The 18697-nt window shown below is 42.4% G+C and overlaps 1 protein-coding gene across 6 annotated transcripts in view; it reads right to left on the bottom strand.

Annotated features, from left to right (window-relative positions):
• Positions 1-18697, bottom strand: part of LOC144933004 (thrombospondin type-1 domain-containing protein 7A-like) — a 576967-nt gene that overhangs the window by 230550 nt on the left and 327720 nt on the right. For all 6 annotated transcript variants that reach the window (XM_078857465.1, XM_078857438.1, XM_078857456.1 and 3 more), the window contains 2 exons: positions 9471-9686; positions 7328-7565 (listed from right to left, as the gene is read on the bottom strand). In XM_078857465.1, the coding sequence (XP_078713591.1) occupies positions 7328-7565; positions 9471-9686 (454 nt within the window). The remainder of the gene's footprint in view (positions 1-7327; positions 7566-9470; positions 9687-18697) is intronic.

Here is an 18697-nt window from a genome sequence, read left to right as displayed (position 1 = left end):
TCTGCACATGACTACGCCTCACCACGCCACTGTCAGGTGAGTACTTTGTGCTATACAGTCGATAGATACTGATATAGAGTCAGCATGTACTACTGTCGTGATAGCAGGTACCACCACAGTCAGTACGCACTGCTGTTAGATTTTTAAAAGTAGTTTTGAAATATTTTTAAGACCCGGGCAACGCCGGGTACTTACTGCTAGTTATTAATAAAAGCAAGTTGGGTTTGTCATGATGCTAGAAGGAATGGTCATCAAGGATCAAGAACAATGACGGAAGGCAGTCGCAAAGGGAAGAAATAGGCTCCATTGGATGTGCACTGAAGAGATGGAGTGATTAAATCAAGTAGTGTGCAGGTGCGAGGTGAATTATTATATAAAAGTGTTATGATTGATGATGGCAGATTAAGAAGGCCATCATCCAGCAAAACACTTAATCAATCCTCATCACAAGACAACCTATATAATATAAAAAAAGAAGTATTTATTTATTTACGTATATGTTGATTGGCATATATTACAATCCAACAACCACCAGCCATTTTAAAATCCATTCCTGAACCTTACCAAAGAAGAATAGAAGTCAATGAAAGATAGTGCATCTGTAGAGGTGTTACGTAACGGGGAGAAACGGGCAGTTACACTGGGCTGTCTACATCCACGTCCGTAAACGGTTACCACCCTGGGGGGCTGTGTGGGGGGGAGGCTGGGATCCAACACAGCCCCGCCCCTCGAGGGCATGTTGGTATATAAGGCGGAGAGCGAGAGAGCTCGAGTTGTCGGGTACAGGTCAAGATGAAGAACCAGTGAAGACTGAAGGCCAGCGAGCTAGACCTGGAACTCCTCTGACTCGCTGTCCTTGTAAGGGCCGAGCAGGGCAAGCCAGTGGTGCGACCTCAGAGCATTGAGGTCTGATGTCCTTGTAAGGGCCAGACTCGTGTGGCTGAGGGTCGGAACCTGCGCCGAAGCTGGGCCAGGTTAGCTAGCCTACATTGGGGAAGGTCTGGGATAGAGGGAAGTAAGGAGTTAACGGGGAGCATTAGCTGGGGAACACTTCCTCTAATAGACCGGGTGAAGAGGCCGATACCTCTTCGAGTGTTAGAGTCGTTACTCTGCTGTATTTAATTTAATTGTAATAAATACGTGTTGCCTCCATCAACTTCTCCTGCGTCACATACGCCCGTTACACATCTATAACCAGCACATAGTATATAATGATAAACCAGTCCCACTGGAGTTCACTCACCTTAAATATAGAAGTGTTGTGAATCCCATAGGAGTTTATCATTTGCGTTGCTCAATAATTAAAATCTAGAACCATTAACAGGGCTGAGGTAAGTCGATACAGGAGGGATGGGGAAAGGCAACAGCAGTGGGAGTTACAGGAGGGCTGAGTGACAGGCTTGCCTGCGACCGTTTCAAGAAAATCGCCACCCAGCCTCTGTGGCGTGGTGCGAGGCCTCCTCCACGCGATTGCGTGGAGGAGGCCGCGATGGCGGGGAGGAGGCCGCGATGGCGTGGAGGAGGCCGTGATGGCGGAGAGGATGCCGTGATACACTCACTCATCTTACACTGACTCACTCACACATCATACACTGACTAACTCATCATACGCTGACTCCCTCACACATCATACACTCACACAACCACTGACCCATTCACTCATCATACACTGATTCACTCATCATACACTCACTCATAATACGCTGACTCACTCACACATCATACACTGACTCACTCACACATCATACACTGGTAGTGTCATGCTGTCGGATATGGCTGCAGGTTTGGTCGTACATGTTGTGTGTATCGTTTATTGTTAAATTTGAATCAAAGTTCCTATGATTACTGTTGTTACATTGTATTTTATAGCTTTATTTTGGTGATTTCGAAAACATATGGTTAAGCCATGTTTCTTGCGGAAGTGCGGAGTTGGCCTGATAGCTTGAATCTAAGTTGTCTTATGGTTGTTGTTGTTGTCTGACTTGCATCGCACTGGGATTTTTGCACACAGCGTTGTAATACGGTGTTTTTTTTCTGGAAAATTTGTTGGTTTATCCAGGATGTTTCTGTTGCGCATCGTCGCTTTAAGATGTTCTCTGTTCATATTTTGTTTGTTGCGGTTGCACCCGACTCAAGAGCCACATGGCTCACAGGGCTATACTAAATGAATGAAAAAAATTAAATGAAAACTTGACCTTAAATCATGTTTACTGATAAAATAAGGCCCGTGTACCACGCGGTTATGGATGAATTGCCGGGAGTTCACCTTAAAGTTTGCAGCTCAAAAACGAACACAATTATAAATCAGAGCTCGGGACAGGGTAATCACGTCAGATGGATTGAGGAAATTAGATCTACCTATTAAGCGTTGAGAAAACAATTCTAAGAAAACGTTGGGAATTTGCTAGGTCGTGTGAAGCCAGTTGATTTTCGATAATGTTTAGATGCAAAAAAGCTCAGCCAGTATGTGAGTATGGGGTTAATGCTTTGTGATTCTTAGGGGAAAAAAGTATGCAAACGCTGTATGTAAGCAAACAATGCAAAACGATGCGGAGCAATGACGACATGGGATTATGTCCTAAACAAAGGAAGGTAAACCCCAACCCTGACAGCAAAGGGAAATTTATTCTTGACAACGAAGGTAGCAGGAACAAAAATAGAAACCTCCCACCATGTGTAGAATGATTGCATGATGATGAGATGCTGTAGCATAGAAAACTGGGGGCAGAGTAAGATAAGGTCATGCCACTGATAAGCAGATGTCTGCAGCCCGTAACTCCAAACTTGTGTGCAGCCCTATGTTGGTAAGTCGGTGCTTATGGTCAGGCCAGCAATATATTCCCAGCACACGACAAATCTCGCATTGCCATGCGAAATTTGCCATGTGAGAGGAAAGAGGATAATACCTTCACTTGACTTGGCCCTTTGGGTGGTATGCAAGCTGCAATGAGTTAATTATTACTATGGCGATGATGGTTCATTGTCAGATGTATGAAGTGGTTTACACTGAAAACAAAGTACACACCAGTGAGAAACTGCCCGTGACAGCCCTTGACAGCCCTACAAAACAAAAGAGAAAAATAATTTCGCTTGTTTGCCCCACTGGTATGAGAGGTTGGGATTACAATGTGTTTTAATTAGACAAAATAAATAACTGTACATGTCGATTCAGTGTAAAGGATTGGTAATGAAGTAGAATCTCATGAAGATAATGTTTCTATATTCTCTTTGTAAGCCTACATACAAGGATGCAAGATTTTCTTGCAGAATCATAAGTACATGTGATCTGTGAGGCCACTCAAGACTGAGAACCTGAGCCTTAAGGTCATGGCCCAGTAAAGTTCATCTTTTAAATTCCACTTTCAATGCCAATGGATTTGATCTAAATGCCATCTGTTTCCCCAAAGTCCTAGAATTTTTATTTTCATCATGGTTGGAATTCACATGTGGTGTGTGTAGTGGGAGAAATGGTGGCATAGTGGTTACCGTACCAAACTACAAACCTGGTGACTCATGTTCAATTTCCACTCACGGTTGACATCAGTGATGAATATCTAAAGTAGTTCTGGGTCTGCCTGAGATTAAGTTAGTACTTAGTGCAGTGTATCAATATCTGCACTGGGAAGACAAAGCCGGTCAGGTGTGGTGCTGGCTACCAACCACCTCGTGTGCCGTACCAGTGTAAATACGTGCTCCCAGCACTTTCCCCAACAGTCTGTATTTCTATAAGGGAATCTTTATCTTTGTAATGAGAATACACGTGACGTGTGTGAACATGTAACTCGTTGGAAAATCACATGGCTATCCGTAAAAGTTCAATCAGTGTGCATACATTTATTTGTGGCTATCGCCTAATGCCGCCAGGCTCATTTCAGGAAACACCTTAAAACGCACATGGGCTTAAACGGGCTTAAAAAGTCCATGGTGTGTAAGACTGCCCTCATTACACCCCCACCACATTGCTGACTTTTTTTACATGGTCATGACTTGTAATTAATACAATGTATCTTTCATATAATACATTTGAACCCCAGCTGTTAAATAATCTCCAAACATAATCCCCCACAGAGCACTCCTTGTTCCAGCACATCCTTACAAGAGGGTCCGCATGTGACTTTAAAAGTATTTTGAATGTCACAATACATTGCAATGTTCAAGTGAGACATATGCAGTAATATTCAGAAGTGTTCTACAAAACAAAGACAACTTACACGCATGCATACAAAGATACCCACCCATTCAATATCGTCAACCAAGCACTGCCACAGAAAAATACAAACAGCAAGCAACAGGGCCACCAACTTAAATCATGATAACGTGCTATTGCAGGACTAGCACGAACACACACATACAGTATGTGGTCAGAAAATATGTGGGTGGGAGGCAGCAGATAGGACTCAGGGCAGTTTGTCCCATCTACATCGCTGTTGTATTACTCCAGTTGAAAATTACTTCAGAGACAATCAATAACCTCAATTACATTTCTTTCGTTATGGTTAGCGTTATATTCTTTATTGTGCAGCAGCAGATGTAAAGCTGTACAATTTCTCGTTGGAGCATGGCCAGTTAATATAGCGTAATCAAACGGTGATTAATCAATACCTTGCAATGTCACTGCCTGAAATAAACGTTCCTTATGGCTATCGAATCAGTTCAAAATTGCAACATTCAATTAAGATGGAAATCTGTATTTATACGAAAATAAATTGCGTGATACGTGGTTTATGTTTGCAATTAAGTTAGTATTCACTCTTGAAATAAAAGTTTTTTAAAACGACTTTCTCAAATTTATATTCCTGTGTACTAAGCATGCCCTGTAACCTCAAGGGTCTTCTCTATGGCAAGGGGAATTTGCAAAAAGCCTGGAGCAAAGTACAATGCTTATGTTCTGCACAGATCTATATGAATCCAACTCAGTTTCCAATTCAAAGTTCCATACCATGTGAAAAAATGTGCTGATAAATATTTAGCAGGATTCACATCCAAGACGTTTGATATTCCAGAAAGTTGTCATCAATTTGATCGAGTATATCTTCTTGAAAATGTTTGTTCAGCCTGATTACTATGATGTTATATAAATGTGTGTTGTGTTTTTTAATTAATTCTCACCAAGTTGTTATGGCCATATAAACCCAATGCTATTAAAATAGCGATTAAAATAGCATTGGAAGTTCACAATGGCAATTTCTTGCCACAGGTGCATGCTTTTATTGTTGCGGAGAACGGAGTTTCTGTTATGGTAAACATAACCCTGGAGCATGAGCTTGTTGAAAGTGGACATATAGAAACTCGGGGAGACATGAGGGAGTTTATCAAACACACTTTTAACAAATGTTAAATGCTAAACAGTCATTATTAAAATCTGTGTACATCTGACATGCATTCTGCTTAAGCTCTCACTCCACTAAGGGCTGTTTATATGATTATGGGTAAACCTTAAGCGTAGGTTTTCATAGCCAATACAATGATCTATGTTTCTTTTTGAATTTGGCCATGTGGTAATTTTATGACAAAAATATTGTCAATAACACCTCCAATAAAGCTCATCACCAGTGGCTTAAAACCTTTAATTAAACACAACGTCAGATATCGATGTAAGAGCACAGAGTCAGCTGGGACAGCACACTCGATTTCCGAGTTCACTCCCCGGTGAAGCTCAAAGCGGTTTTGAGGGAAGCGTTTCACGTTGATGATAATTTCAGTCATTAAAAGTCGTAAGCCACAAGTGAAGAGCTTTATTTATCGGAATTCTATCAATACATCGGCACGCATAAATAATATTTGTAAAACGCGACAATATTATTGGGTGGAAAAAGGGTTAATGACAAGAATGTTGGCATAAAACTACCACTTGTGGCCTAACCCAAAAATAAACATGGTTTGTGGTTATGGGTGTTCATGGAGTTGAACTCTGAAGCATAACTGCCACTGGTTTTGAATTGATTATTCTTCCAACATTACAATTCAACACCAGTGGCTTGACTATGTGAATTTACGGGAGGAGTGAAGCCTAACCGCTATACATCTCACTATATTGTATGTGTAAGCACTTAAATAATAACTTAATAACTTATGCCGTTGTGATTTTGTTTTTACTTCATGTTCAAACAAATACAAAAAGTAAAGTAGCACATTTCTGGAGAACTATTATGTTTAAATGTAAAAAAAACTCAAACATGATGTATGCCTTAGGACATGTAATAAAATCAGCAGTCTCCTTTAATTTGCTTCTTACGCAGCCTCAACCAAACATCTATTATGAATAATAATTTTGACGATGAAATTATGTGGGTTAAGTCTCCTCTTGTTGCTACGGAATTGTATTAATATGCTTTGGGGCTGCATTGCTCCCATCAACCTGCAATTGCGGTTGCTTTTTAGTACCAGACACACTAGATAGCAGCTGGCAAAGTCACTGTCTAATCCAAAGTCTTCAGAAGAAGTAGTTGAAAATGTAATTAATTTTATTTCAGAAAAATGGCTAGAAATCTCATCACCTGGACACCAAAAAACATTTGTTTTTTAAATGGTGACTTTAAAAGGGTAGACTAATGTTATCGCAGCATTTCACTGACCTATGCTTTGAGGCACCATGCACTCTTATGTATTCATCAGCCATTTCTCACTTGCATAGTTTGCCATATATTCTTGTCAGTTTAAAATATTCATGCACGTTGGCAGACTTGGTTATATGCAAAAAATGTATCTCCTGATAAATACTCCTAGTAGCCGTCCTAATTGTCCAAACAAGCACTGGCATCATATCACTCTATACTTACACGATTAAATTAATGTCTGAATAGCATATAAGTTCATTTAAACCGGAGTCTAGCAGCGCTTTTAAGATGTTATCATTGCCAAAGCTAATATGTCACCACACCTCACCAACACGTTCTATCTATTACCAGATCCAGGAGTTGCTGCACAGTAGACACACAACCTCCAATATCTACCCTAACTCTATCTATCCCACGATCTGCACAAAGATCTCGATAGCCAAATTCGTAGAGACTGCTCCAATTTCTATCTCAGCCATTGGCCCTCCTTCATCCTGCACACACATTCTAGCCAGCAAAGATGTTTTTGCATCATCATATTTACAACACTTACCTGTGAAGTACGGAAGTTCTCTTCCGTATTTTCACATGGCTTTTCCTGTCTTGCAACGACATCCCTAGCACCCGCTTCCAACGCCACAGTGCACCCCAAATCCCTCATTCACCACACAGGCTTGGCGACACGACGCTATCTCAAGATGCACCCACTCCACACCTTTCCAAACGACCGTAACAACACACCTCTCGCCGCAATCTGTGCCGCCACTCACCTATCAGTGGGGAGCTGCCCTCCTCCCACATGCACGCACGTGAGCACGCGCATCTGGACGCCGGTGGCGCACGCGGCCTCCCCGTCGGCAACAACCTGGGAGGCGTTAGGTGACCCCTGGGTGACCTCGTGCACGCACGGCCCCCAGGGCAGAGCATGCCAGTAGTGCACGGTGCAGCCATACTGGTTGCAGGGACGCCACTCTTGCAGGCCCAGCCGGTCCGGGCACTGCCTCCCACCTACGTGCTCGCACCACGAAGGAGGAACAGATGGGGGCAAATGTGAGTTCCTAACGGCCACCCATGTGGTTTCATCGCTCCCTTATATAACTATGACCAATTAATTATCTTGTGTGTCTTGGGGTTATGCCGTGTTGTTTCGCATGATGTCTGACGTTTCACTCCATGTGCTGGGAGCTTCGAGAGGAACAATGAAGAACGACATGTCAAACACGTCGGAGAGAGATAGAGCACAATTGAGAAAACATACGCAGTACTATTATAACCAATCCACACAGAATGGGCAGGCAAAAAACATCAGACATCGGAAAAAACCTAAGAATATCAGACACCAACACATTTTCAACATACATTTGCAGACATGATTCCTCGTAAAAAGGTTTCAGTTTTGTTGCCAGAAAAAAAGGGGAAACAGGACCCTGCGGGGTGGGCTGGTAGGAACGAATAACCAAAGAATATAAACATAATGTATTATTACACTTGTTTAGCCAGGAAAGCCCCACTGAGTCTAAAGGTTTTTGTAGGGTCCTGCCAAGTGTTTGCAGTAGGGGGCGATGTTGCTACACCGAATCGGACGATACGAAGGGAGAGTGTGAGGCCTAGTTCTAGGCTTTAGGCCTAGCTGTAGGCGTTAGGCCGCTGTGAGTTAATTTTTAATTTAAATGTTTTAATTATTTATGTAAAAGCTTAAAATGTAAATGTTTCTATTTAAAAAACATCAGGGAATGTAACATTGTTAAACATTAACGCCCTTTCACACACACGGGGGTACGATACGAAGGGAGACTTTGAGGCCTAGTTCTACGCTTTAGGCCTAGCTGTAGGCATTAGGCCACCGTGAGTTAATTTTAAATGTAAATGTTTTTATTATTTATGTAAAAACTTTAAATTTAAATGTTTCTATTTAAAAGCATCAGGGAATGTAACATTGTTAAACATTAACTCCCTTGCACACACGCGGGGGTACGATACGAAGGGAGGCGTAGTTCGAGGCTTCAGGCCTAGCTGTAGGCTTTAGGGCGCTGTGAGTTAAATTTTAATTTAAAAGTGTTAATTAAAAGCTATCTCAGGGAATTATAAGGGAATGTTACACTTGTTTAGCCAGGAAAGCCTCATTAATTTAAATGTTTTAATTAAAAGCTATCTGAGGGAATTATAAGGGAATGTTACACTTGTTTAGCCAGGAAAGCGTCACTGAGTCTAAAGGTTTTTGTAGGGTCATGCCAAGTGTTTGCAGTAGGGGGCGATGTTGCTACACGGACGGACGGACGGACGATATAATCTGTTGTAGGCTGGTCCACTTCGTTCCTACCAGTAAAACCCTATCCTTATATTTTGGTACTGGCAAAGGAGGTGAAATGATGATGCTTAAACAAGTGTTGTGTTGCACTTATATCTGTGTGTCATCCTGAGCTAGCTCTGGATACCCCAAACTCCTGGGGTAAAGATCAGGTTTGTCAACAAGGACAACCACTGATGACATTAATTTCGAAGGAACTATTTTTTTTTTAGATTGGAGGAATAATGAATAGCCTGAGCGGACCTCCACTATAATTTGAACTGATAAAAGTTCGACAGAAATGTAAAGTAAAAACTATATACAAATGTGCATCAGTGTGTTTGTGGAGCTCAGTTCAAATCCCCACCATGGCTCACATCAGTGGTAATTATCTGAACTTGTCTTGGGCCTCCCATAGGTTGTCTCAGCCTAGTTCAGTGTGTAAACACTAGCACTGAAGAGACAAAGGTGGCCAGGCGTGGATTTGGCCAGCCACCCCCTTGTGTGCCATATCAGCCTTCATTGGTGCTCGCTAACAGCACTTGCCCAAACAGTATGTTAAGGTTACACGGGGGATCTTTGTCTCTTGTGTGCGTGATTTGTGTGTGTGGTGCTGGAGGTCGTACCGTCGCCGGGAAGTGCAAGGATGGCGCGCACGCGCACCTGCCGGCCCTGGGTGGCACTGTCACCCACCCGGCTCCCCTCACCCCCCAAGCAGGTGTGGGAGCAGGGCATCCATTGTCCCCACTCGGACATCGCACAGTCCTCCCAACATGGCACTTGGCATGCTAGTTGCATCGGGAAGCCCGGCTCCCCACACAGTTCCGGTCCAACGGTCACGCCTGCCTCGTACGCACACCGTCGACGCACGGGGACATGTTTGGATTATGATGCGCAGAGACACAAGGTTCTACAACTATTTAAACTATTTTTATTTTAACAGGTAAGGTCCACTGAGCTATATAGCTCTATTTCAGAAGCGACCAGTCCACAAATGACAGCCCAACGAAGTGGCTTATCGTGTAGAATATTTACAGAAGCTAAATACTCTAAACGCATGTCGATTCTAAATGCACAGGGAGAGCATGCAAACTCCAAGTAAACAGGCACCAGGGTTGGGATCGAACCCACGACCTCCTGTATACCAGGCGACGTAGCCATCATCTCGTCACCGCGCATGGGTACAGACATTGTGGAGACACTTGCCAGGGTGCAACAGAGGCAATGTGATCCAGTGAAACATGTGATCCGGTGAAACATGTATGGGTTTTCTCTGGGTGCTTCGGTTTCCTTCCATATGTAGACACCTAAATATTTAAAGGGCCTCAGTGCTTGGGAAATTGTTGGTGTCAGTTCATCACATGGCTGCCTTTTTGCTTATGTATGTGGTTCCTTAAGCCTCCGAGTCATTCCCTTTCTTTGCGAGTGAGAAAATAATATGCGCATTACAAGTTGAAATTTTATTTTTATTCATTAATAATACAAATATAACACTCTGGAGAAGTACACGATGTGCTGAACTATGTACACATCTGAAAGCATATGCGTTCAGATGTCGTTTGCATTTGAACGAAAATATACGCTTGAATGTATAATGTAATTATCATATGAAAGCCATATATTGTTTGGTGCCATGTTGGCTTCGGGAAAATTGAAAATTATAGTTATGCCACTGCCACCACACAGTGACCTTACGTGGCACATGCCACAAGTTCATCGAGGTCTCTTTTCCAGCAGTGTATGCACTTTTGTAACGCTCCACAGTGTGGATGTATTGGAGGCAGGATTAAGGCTGCAAAGCCACAAAATTATGTCGTCTTGGCAGCGGGAGTGCTGACTGCTACACTTTCTACCTGTGGCAGCTCTTTCATGTCCTTTATGGTAATTTCTGTTACACACTTTTGAGGTTCAAATGAAAACAGCTGAAAAGTTAACTCAAGTCATCGGTTCTTTAGCAATTATATTATATTCAAACAGACACAGCTCGTACTCAGCATCAGAACCCACAGCAGTGTTTCTCCATCAGTACCACTGACATAATGTCTCAACTTTTTCGTTATTCGCAGTGCATGAATTAATCAGTGAACGTGCTTACATGCAGTCTCTGCCAGTGTGCTTCATTCTCTACTTGCATAAAATATTCAAAAACTGAAACTTTTAAATAATTCTGCAGTGGTTGAAATAGTTTTTGAGGGATTTTATGGCATCGATCAAAGACCACTAGTGTATAGCTTCCATAAATTTGTGTGTCCTTGCGCTTAATGCTTTGATGATCATGTGCCTTTGAAAATATTGAATGACTTTAAGGAATTGCTTCAAGGTGTTACAACAGAGGGAGACATCTAATTCCAATGCCAATTTCATGTGGGCATTTGAAATTTGTATTATGTTCTTAGATTAATTATTCTTGATTTGAAGCTTTCGTGACTGCAGGAATCTATACTCTTTGGTTCTTTCAGTAAAGTCACGTAGGTATAAAATAAAATAAATCACGACGTTTTGATCGCAACACAAGTGACCGTCATCAGGTGGAACAGATACAGCAGGAGAACTGATTAAATCCCATCTGTAAAGGATGTAACTCCTGACATGCAATACCCTGGTGTCTACAAACTGAGTTGTGGTTGCGGCAGCAGTTATATTGAGGAAACGAAACGACATGTCTCGTACCGCGTTCGTCAACACAAGGCAGATCTGAAACACGGTAGGACCAATACCTCTGCCGTTGCTGATCATTGTTTTAACGCTGTGGGCTCACATGAAATATATTTTTCCAAGACGGAGGTACTCTGCAAACCTACTGGCTACCTGCAGAGATTTGTTCATGAAGCCATCCAGATATATAAACACAGACGCAATTTCAACAGAGAAGATGGGTACAAACTGAGCAATCATTGGAAGGACGTTATTAACCAGATAAACTCTTAACTGACTTTGAAGTTTCCATCCTACCTGCCTATGTCAGCTGTTATTTCCGACTCTCTGAGTACATCACCAGGTTAAATATCTGTGAGGCGGCCCAGCCACAGGAGGATCCCCGCCACCTCTGGTGGCTGGGACCGTCCAACATTGACATGCTAAAGTCTCACATTTACATTTACGTGCAAGTTCCTTCTCTAGCTCCGCCCACTTACCCTTTGGTTGAGCCCACCAAAATCCTATATATAGACTCTTGTTGCAGCAGCTCTTTCTCCTATGTCAGCAGTTCTCCTGCTGTATCTGTTCCACATAATGACGGTCGCTTGTGTTGCAATCGAAACATCGTGATTTATTTTATTTTATACCTACGTGACTTTACCAAAAGAACCAAAGAGTAAAGATTAATTATTATAACTATTGGACTGCAATTGCTGAGTTTTGATACATTTTGTAAATATAAAGAATTTTTTAAAGAATTCATACTTAATAAAAAAACAAGTGAAAAGGTGTTGATAATGAGAAAGCGTAATTGTTGCATTACAATAGATTCATGATTTGTTTTGAGACTGCAAGTTATTCGAGCTGAGAATGGTGGACATACGCCTGCAATCCAGCACTGGAGACAATCTAGCGCTCTATGCATAATTTTGAAACCCCAAAACTGTCCATAAGAGGTTTTTGGGTTAGATCACGTCAATATAAATGTGTCGTTAAACCCGCCACCACCCGATACAGCCAATTAGTAATGTTTGATACGTGAACAAACTTGCCAATTAGTTACTAGTTCAGCACACTGGTGTGTTGGAGAGTAAACCCACAACATTTACAATTCGAGTACGACATTTCGCCAGTAATTACAACGAGCATCATCAGGCGGACAGAGTTTAACGACATATTTAAACTCTAAAACTGATTGGGCTTTGAATGGTACCCACTTGTATATGTGCTGGGCTTTTTTGAGGTATTCTGGTATACTTCCACGTATTCAACATTCCTACTGTACATGTAATTGGCCAAAACATCCTTCCTGAAAAAGTCTTCATATTCAGTGAGGCTTTCTTGAAAAAATAAAAATTTACTGTATATTCATTGTATAACACAAGTATATGGATGTCATGGTTGATGAATATTTAAGTAACTGTGGGGAATACGAGACTACACCAAGTTTCTATGTATGTAGAACTTCTTTTGCACCGTACGTAGCCAACCGTGCTAATCGTAGGTGAGGTAGTTAGTGGTGTGACAAGCATCACACCTGGCCATCTTTGTCTCCCCAGTGCTGATGTTTACATACCATGTTAGATAAGGTCAACTCAACCTAGGTAATGCCCAGAATCAATTCAAATAATAACCACTAATGTTAGCCATGGCCGGAAATCGAACTCCAGGTGCTGTTTGGAGTGCAGTATACATATCCACACATATTCAGACACATAATAAAACATGAATGTATAATATTCTTCTCCAAAATGTAATGCGCAGTATCTTCAAAAAACTAATAGTATAGCTTTTTAGGTGGGATGTATAATAACACTGAAAGCCAATTGCCAGCGTAATACTGTCATAAAGACGCTGCAGCTGCTCCTCTTTAATAGGGCTGCCATGGCTGCCATGGCCGCTAACCAGTATCCGTAACCGATACATTAAACCCCACAAGATTCGCAGCCAAGCCTGGAACCAGTGATGGGTTTACTGGCACGAGCAGCACGAGGATAAGAGCGCACGGCACCACCTGGGTTTTCGGTGTAGGTGATGTGGCATTTAATTGCCATATGGATACAAGAACATGGGATGAATAAATGAGGCCTTCACAAACGGGCCAGGAAAGCTCATGGCACACCAATAAACATGTGCACACAATGTGTGCCGCTATTTCCTGTCTTTTGGTGGGGCAGGTGGACATTGCGACACATGCACTCGTGCGCGCTCATAAATGCAAATGTCTCTGTTTAGCCATGGATAGGGAAAGTACTTTTGGCAAGCAGCTTTAAGGCAAGTATGGTACAGGTGGCAAAGGTGATGCTCGCACCAGATGCAACAGTTACACCCCCCCCGCCCCCCATTGTGCCCGCAGTACACGGTTGCACAGTTGGTACTTACACAAAAGACAAAGATACACTTACAAACATGTTCTCTTCGCAAGAACGTATTCACGCCAGCACGGCACAGGAGAAGGTAGTGGGCCAGCACTACACCTTTGTCACCCTATTGCTGATATTTACACATTGCACCAGGTACTAATTTTAAGGATGTGTTTTAGAGATTCAGGATAGGATCAGATACCATTTGCCACCAATGCTCCTCATGGCCAAAATTCAAATGAAGGTTGCTGGGTTTGCAGTCAGATTGTTAAACGATAACCGGTAAACCAGTTACTGTTTTCAGAATAGATAACCGGTTCTGATAGGCAGAAACCGGTAACTGTTTCCAATCTCATTTTAGTCATGCATACACTGATTTAAGAAATGTACTCTATTGTTTGGAACACACGGCGAAGTCGAGAGACAAAATCAAATCGGTGCACACTGGATTGCAAGTCAAGTGTGATAATCATTGCACCACTGTGGTATCTCCTTTTCTCAGTTACAAAGGTAAAGCTGCTACTTCTGTTCCTTGACATTTCTAAATGTACGGCAAACCAGCAACTGATATTTTTACCATGTTTTTTCATGCACTACCACCAGCCCACGAACACTCCATACACAAATCACGAAGACTTGCACATGTGCTCAAATGGATGCTCACAAGATCACCAACAGCCAAAATCAATTCAGCGCTGGATGCAGACCTCTCCAAGTCGACGCCATCTCCCACAGTCCGCGATGTGACAATTGACAATCCACCCCAGCACCCACACATGAGCTGATCTTCATCTCGCCATCTCTGTGGTGGATATCCTCTTGGGCGCATTATGCACATGTTTTATATACCAGAAAACTTTGTTGGATTTCGCATAGTTAAATGACATTCATTGTTTAAAGACACCAGATGTGCAATATTTTTCATCACTCATGTTACTTTCTTCAATCTATCTAGTAATATTCTCAGAGCTTACTGACATTTTATATTTGATTTACCGACAGGTGAAGCTTATAACGTTGAAAAATTTGGTTTCAATGCTTTCATATGTTACAATACATTTATATTGAAAATTGTCCCATAACAAGTTTGTATTCAAGGTCTATCCTCGCTGACATCTAGAATACATTTTTAATACACTGAATATATATATATATTTTGACAAAGTAAATCTCCATTCAGATAATTCAGGATGTGTTACCTGGTTAAATAAAGGGCATCACATGAACAAATTGCGCTTACAGAATTATCAAGCTCAGTAACTTTAACACATTATAAATACACACTGTTAAAGTATGAGGAAATGCAAGACATTATTGAAAGTTAAAAAACTAATGTGATAATGTATGTAGTAAAAAATAAATGAAAGCAAACATCATGATCCAATATTCCCGAAACATATTAGAAGGACTCAGTAGCCTAGCAACCAGTACTTTCAGCATTGAGCCTATCTGGCTCACTGGCACTGATAGGTAGGAGCATCCTTGCTTTAGGTGGCATGGTCGTTTCTATAGGGAATCACAATATGCCCTATGTGCTGTCAAGATTACAAAGCACAATTTGTATAGAAGAGTATTTCAGTGAGTACCTGTGCCACAGTCAAAATCTCGCCCCCTTTCCGGTCCATAATGGAACTTCAGGTGCCGAAGGAGCTCTTGTAAATAAGTAATGTCAATAAAATATTGCGTGATTGATAAACAAAAACAGAAACAAATATACCAGTCTATTATGTATTGCATTGGTGACCTTCTTTGAAATTTTATATAAAAAGTATATTAATTTTCGGAGTCAAAAAATCTAGCAGTAGATGGGGAATGGAGAGGGAGAGGAGGGAGGAGAGGGGTTATTTACGATGGTTGGCCAACTGTGAATGCAGCATTTTATCGCTTCATAAGCAAGCACTGCAGGCCATGGGGAGAGCAGCTAATTAAACACAGTGGAAATAAAGGTACCACCACCGCACATCTCACATGATATATTTATACATGAGCAGTGCTTATTAAAGTAACTGCAGCCACTGTCGCCTGGCCATGATATTCTTAATAAATTCCGCAATGGATTGCGACCGGAAATCAAGTGTAGCGTAAACACTGCAGTGCTGTATACGCCGCATACAATAATTGGGTCTGGGTGTGGGTGGGTGTTCATGCTGAAATAAGCAATAGTATGTAATGCTGTGTTTCGTTGCATGTGGGAGAGCGGTCGTGCAGAGTGGTTAACGCACTTTACTATGAACTTGGCGACCTGAGATCGATTCCCAGCTACGGTTCATGAATGGTGCCTGAACCGATTCTAACCCCTCCCCCAACTTCACCAATCTGCACCGACCAACGTGGTCAATTATGGTAATTCAACCTCCATAACCAACTCAGCACGGGGATGCCTTCATCCAGCAGTGAATTGACAAAGCGCTGTATATTATTATAATACAGTACTAATGCTTTTTGGCTCCCAGGTGTCTTTTATACAGGTAACGAGCTGAGATTAGGAGCACACTCTTAAAGGGAATGCTCCTAATATTAGCTTGTTACCTGTATAAAAGACACCTGTTCACAGAAGCAATCAATCAATCAGATTCCAAACTCTCCACCATGGCCAAGACCAAAGAGCTCTCCAAGGATGTCAGGGACAAGATTGTAGACCTACACAAGGCTGGAATGGGCTACAAGACCATCGCCAAGCAGCTGGGTCAGAGGTGACAACAGTTGGTGTGATTATTCGCAAATGGAAGAAACACAAAAGAACTGTCAATCTCCCTCGGCCTGGAGCTCCATGCAAGATCTCACCTCGGGGAGTTGCAATGAACATGAGAACGGTGAGAAATCAGCCCAGAACTACACGGGATGATCTTGTCAATGATCTCAAGGCAGCTGGGACCATAGTCACCAAGAAAACAGTTGGTAACACACTACGCCGTGAAGGGCTGAAATCCTGCAGCGCCCGCAAGGTCCCCCTGCTCAAGAAAGCACATATACATGCCCGTCTGAAGTTTGCCAATGAACATCTGAATGATTCAGAGGACAACTGGGTGAAAGTGTTGTGGTCAGATGAGACCAAAATGGAGCTCTCTGGCACCCCAAGAACACTATCCCCACCGTCAAACATGGAGGTGGAAACATTATGCTTTGGGGGTGTTTTTCTGCTAAGGGGACAGGACAACTTCACCGCCTCAAAGGGACGATGGACGGGGCCATGTACTGTCAAATCTTGGGTGAGAACCTCCTTCCCTCAGCCAGGGCATTGAAAATGGGTCGTGGATGAGTATTCCAGCATGACAATGACCCAAAACACACGGCCAAGGCAACAAAGGAGTGGCTCAAGAAGAAGCACATTAAGGTCCTAGAGTGGCCTAGCTAGTCTCCAGACCTTAATCCCATAGAACATCTGTGGAGGGAGCTGAAGGTTCGAGTTGCCAAACGTCAGCCTCGAAACCTTAATGCCTTGGAGAAGATCTGCAAAGAGGAGTGGGATAAAATCCCTCCTGAGATGTGTGCAAACCTGGTGGCCAACTACAAGAAACGTCTGACCTCTGTGATTGCCAACAAAGGTTTTGCCACCAAGTACTAAGTCATGTTTTGCAGAGGGGTCAAATACTTATTTCCCTCGTTAAAATGCAAATCAATTTATAACATTTTTGACATGCGTTTATCTGGATTGTTTTGTTGTTATTCTGTCCCTCACTGATCAAATAAATATACCATTAACATTATAGACTGATTATTTCTTTGTCAGTGGGCAAACGTACAAAATCAGCAGGGGATCAAATACTTTTTCCCTCACTGTACATTCTACATACATAATCTAGATACAGCCATAAGTATCATAGATATCACCAAGATACCTCCTCCCACCCAGCTTAAAATACGCTGCCAAGCTTAGCAGTGTTCATTAAGACACTGTCTTTCCGACAGCTCTATTTCATCACCTGAGGACGGCTGCTTGCGTTGTGGCCGAAACGTCGTGAGAATGTTATTATAGCATGTTTTCTTTTAATTACTTTATTATTTCCCTTCTACGTGACTTTACCGAAAGAACCAAGAATATACCCATTGATAATTGTTTTTTTTACCCTTCCATCTGGCAACAAAACTGACACCTTTTTTTTTTACAAGGAGTCATGTTTGCATAGACCACAATACCTGCAGTCATAATGCAAACAAAAAACATAACTCTGATAATGTGCACTGTCCTTGAAGTTGATTGGTCCACACCCGAGACAGCTTTCCTTAGAGCCTAGTCTCACATCGGTTGGACCAGATGACGCCAAAAGGGGTCCAGTGCGCCTTTTGGCGTCATCTGGTCCAACCCATGTGAGACTAGGCTCTAAGGAAAGCTGTCTCGGGTGTGGACCAATCAACTTCAAGGACAGTGCACATTATCAGAGTTATGTTTTTTGTTTGCATTATGACTGCAGGTATTGTGGTCTATGCAAACATGACTCCTCGTAAAAAAAAGTGTCAGTTTTGTTGCCAGATGGAAGGGTAAAAAAAACTATTATCATAATTTTTACTGGCAAATGAGGTTCCAATGGAATATACCTGTAATAACAGCCATAGAGGGTTCACGTGGGGATTGGCTTGCCGGTCCTGCTTGTAGCCAATAAGGGTTGAGATAGGGACCATGGCCCATGCGTCATCACGACAGGTCATCAGGAGTGATTGGCCTAGCCATTCGGGGCCCCAGCCAATGGGGAGCCGGATGAGGGGCGTGGTCCTGGGATTGACAGGGAACCATCGAGAATGGTCGAAGCTGTCCATGTACGATTGGCTGGGGGAACCACGTGACGAAGGTATTAAGAGCGAGTGGAGGAGAACGATCGGGAGCAGACTGAAACTGACAAGAGCAGGGTCACGCG

This window comes from Lampetra fluviatilis, chromosome 1 (assembly GCF_964198595.1).
Source record: "Lampetra fluviatilis chromosome 1, kcLamFluv1.1, whole genome shotgun sequence".
NCBI lineage: Eukaryota > Metazoa > Chordata > Hyperoartia > Petromyzontiformes > Petromyzontidae > Lampetra > Lampetra fluviatilis.
Note: the sequence above shows the minus strand (reverse complement) of the source record. Positions and strands in the feature narration are given on the sequence as shown.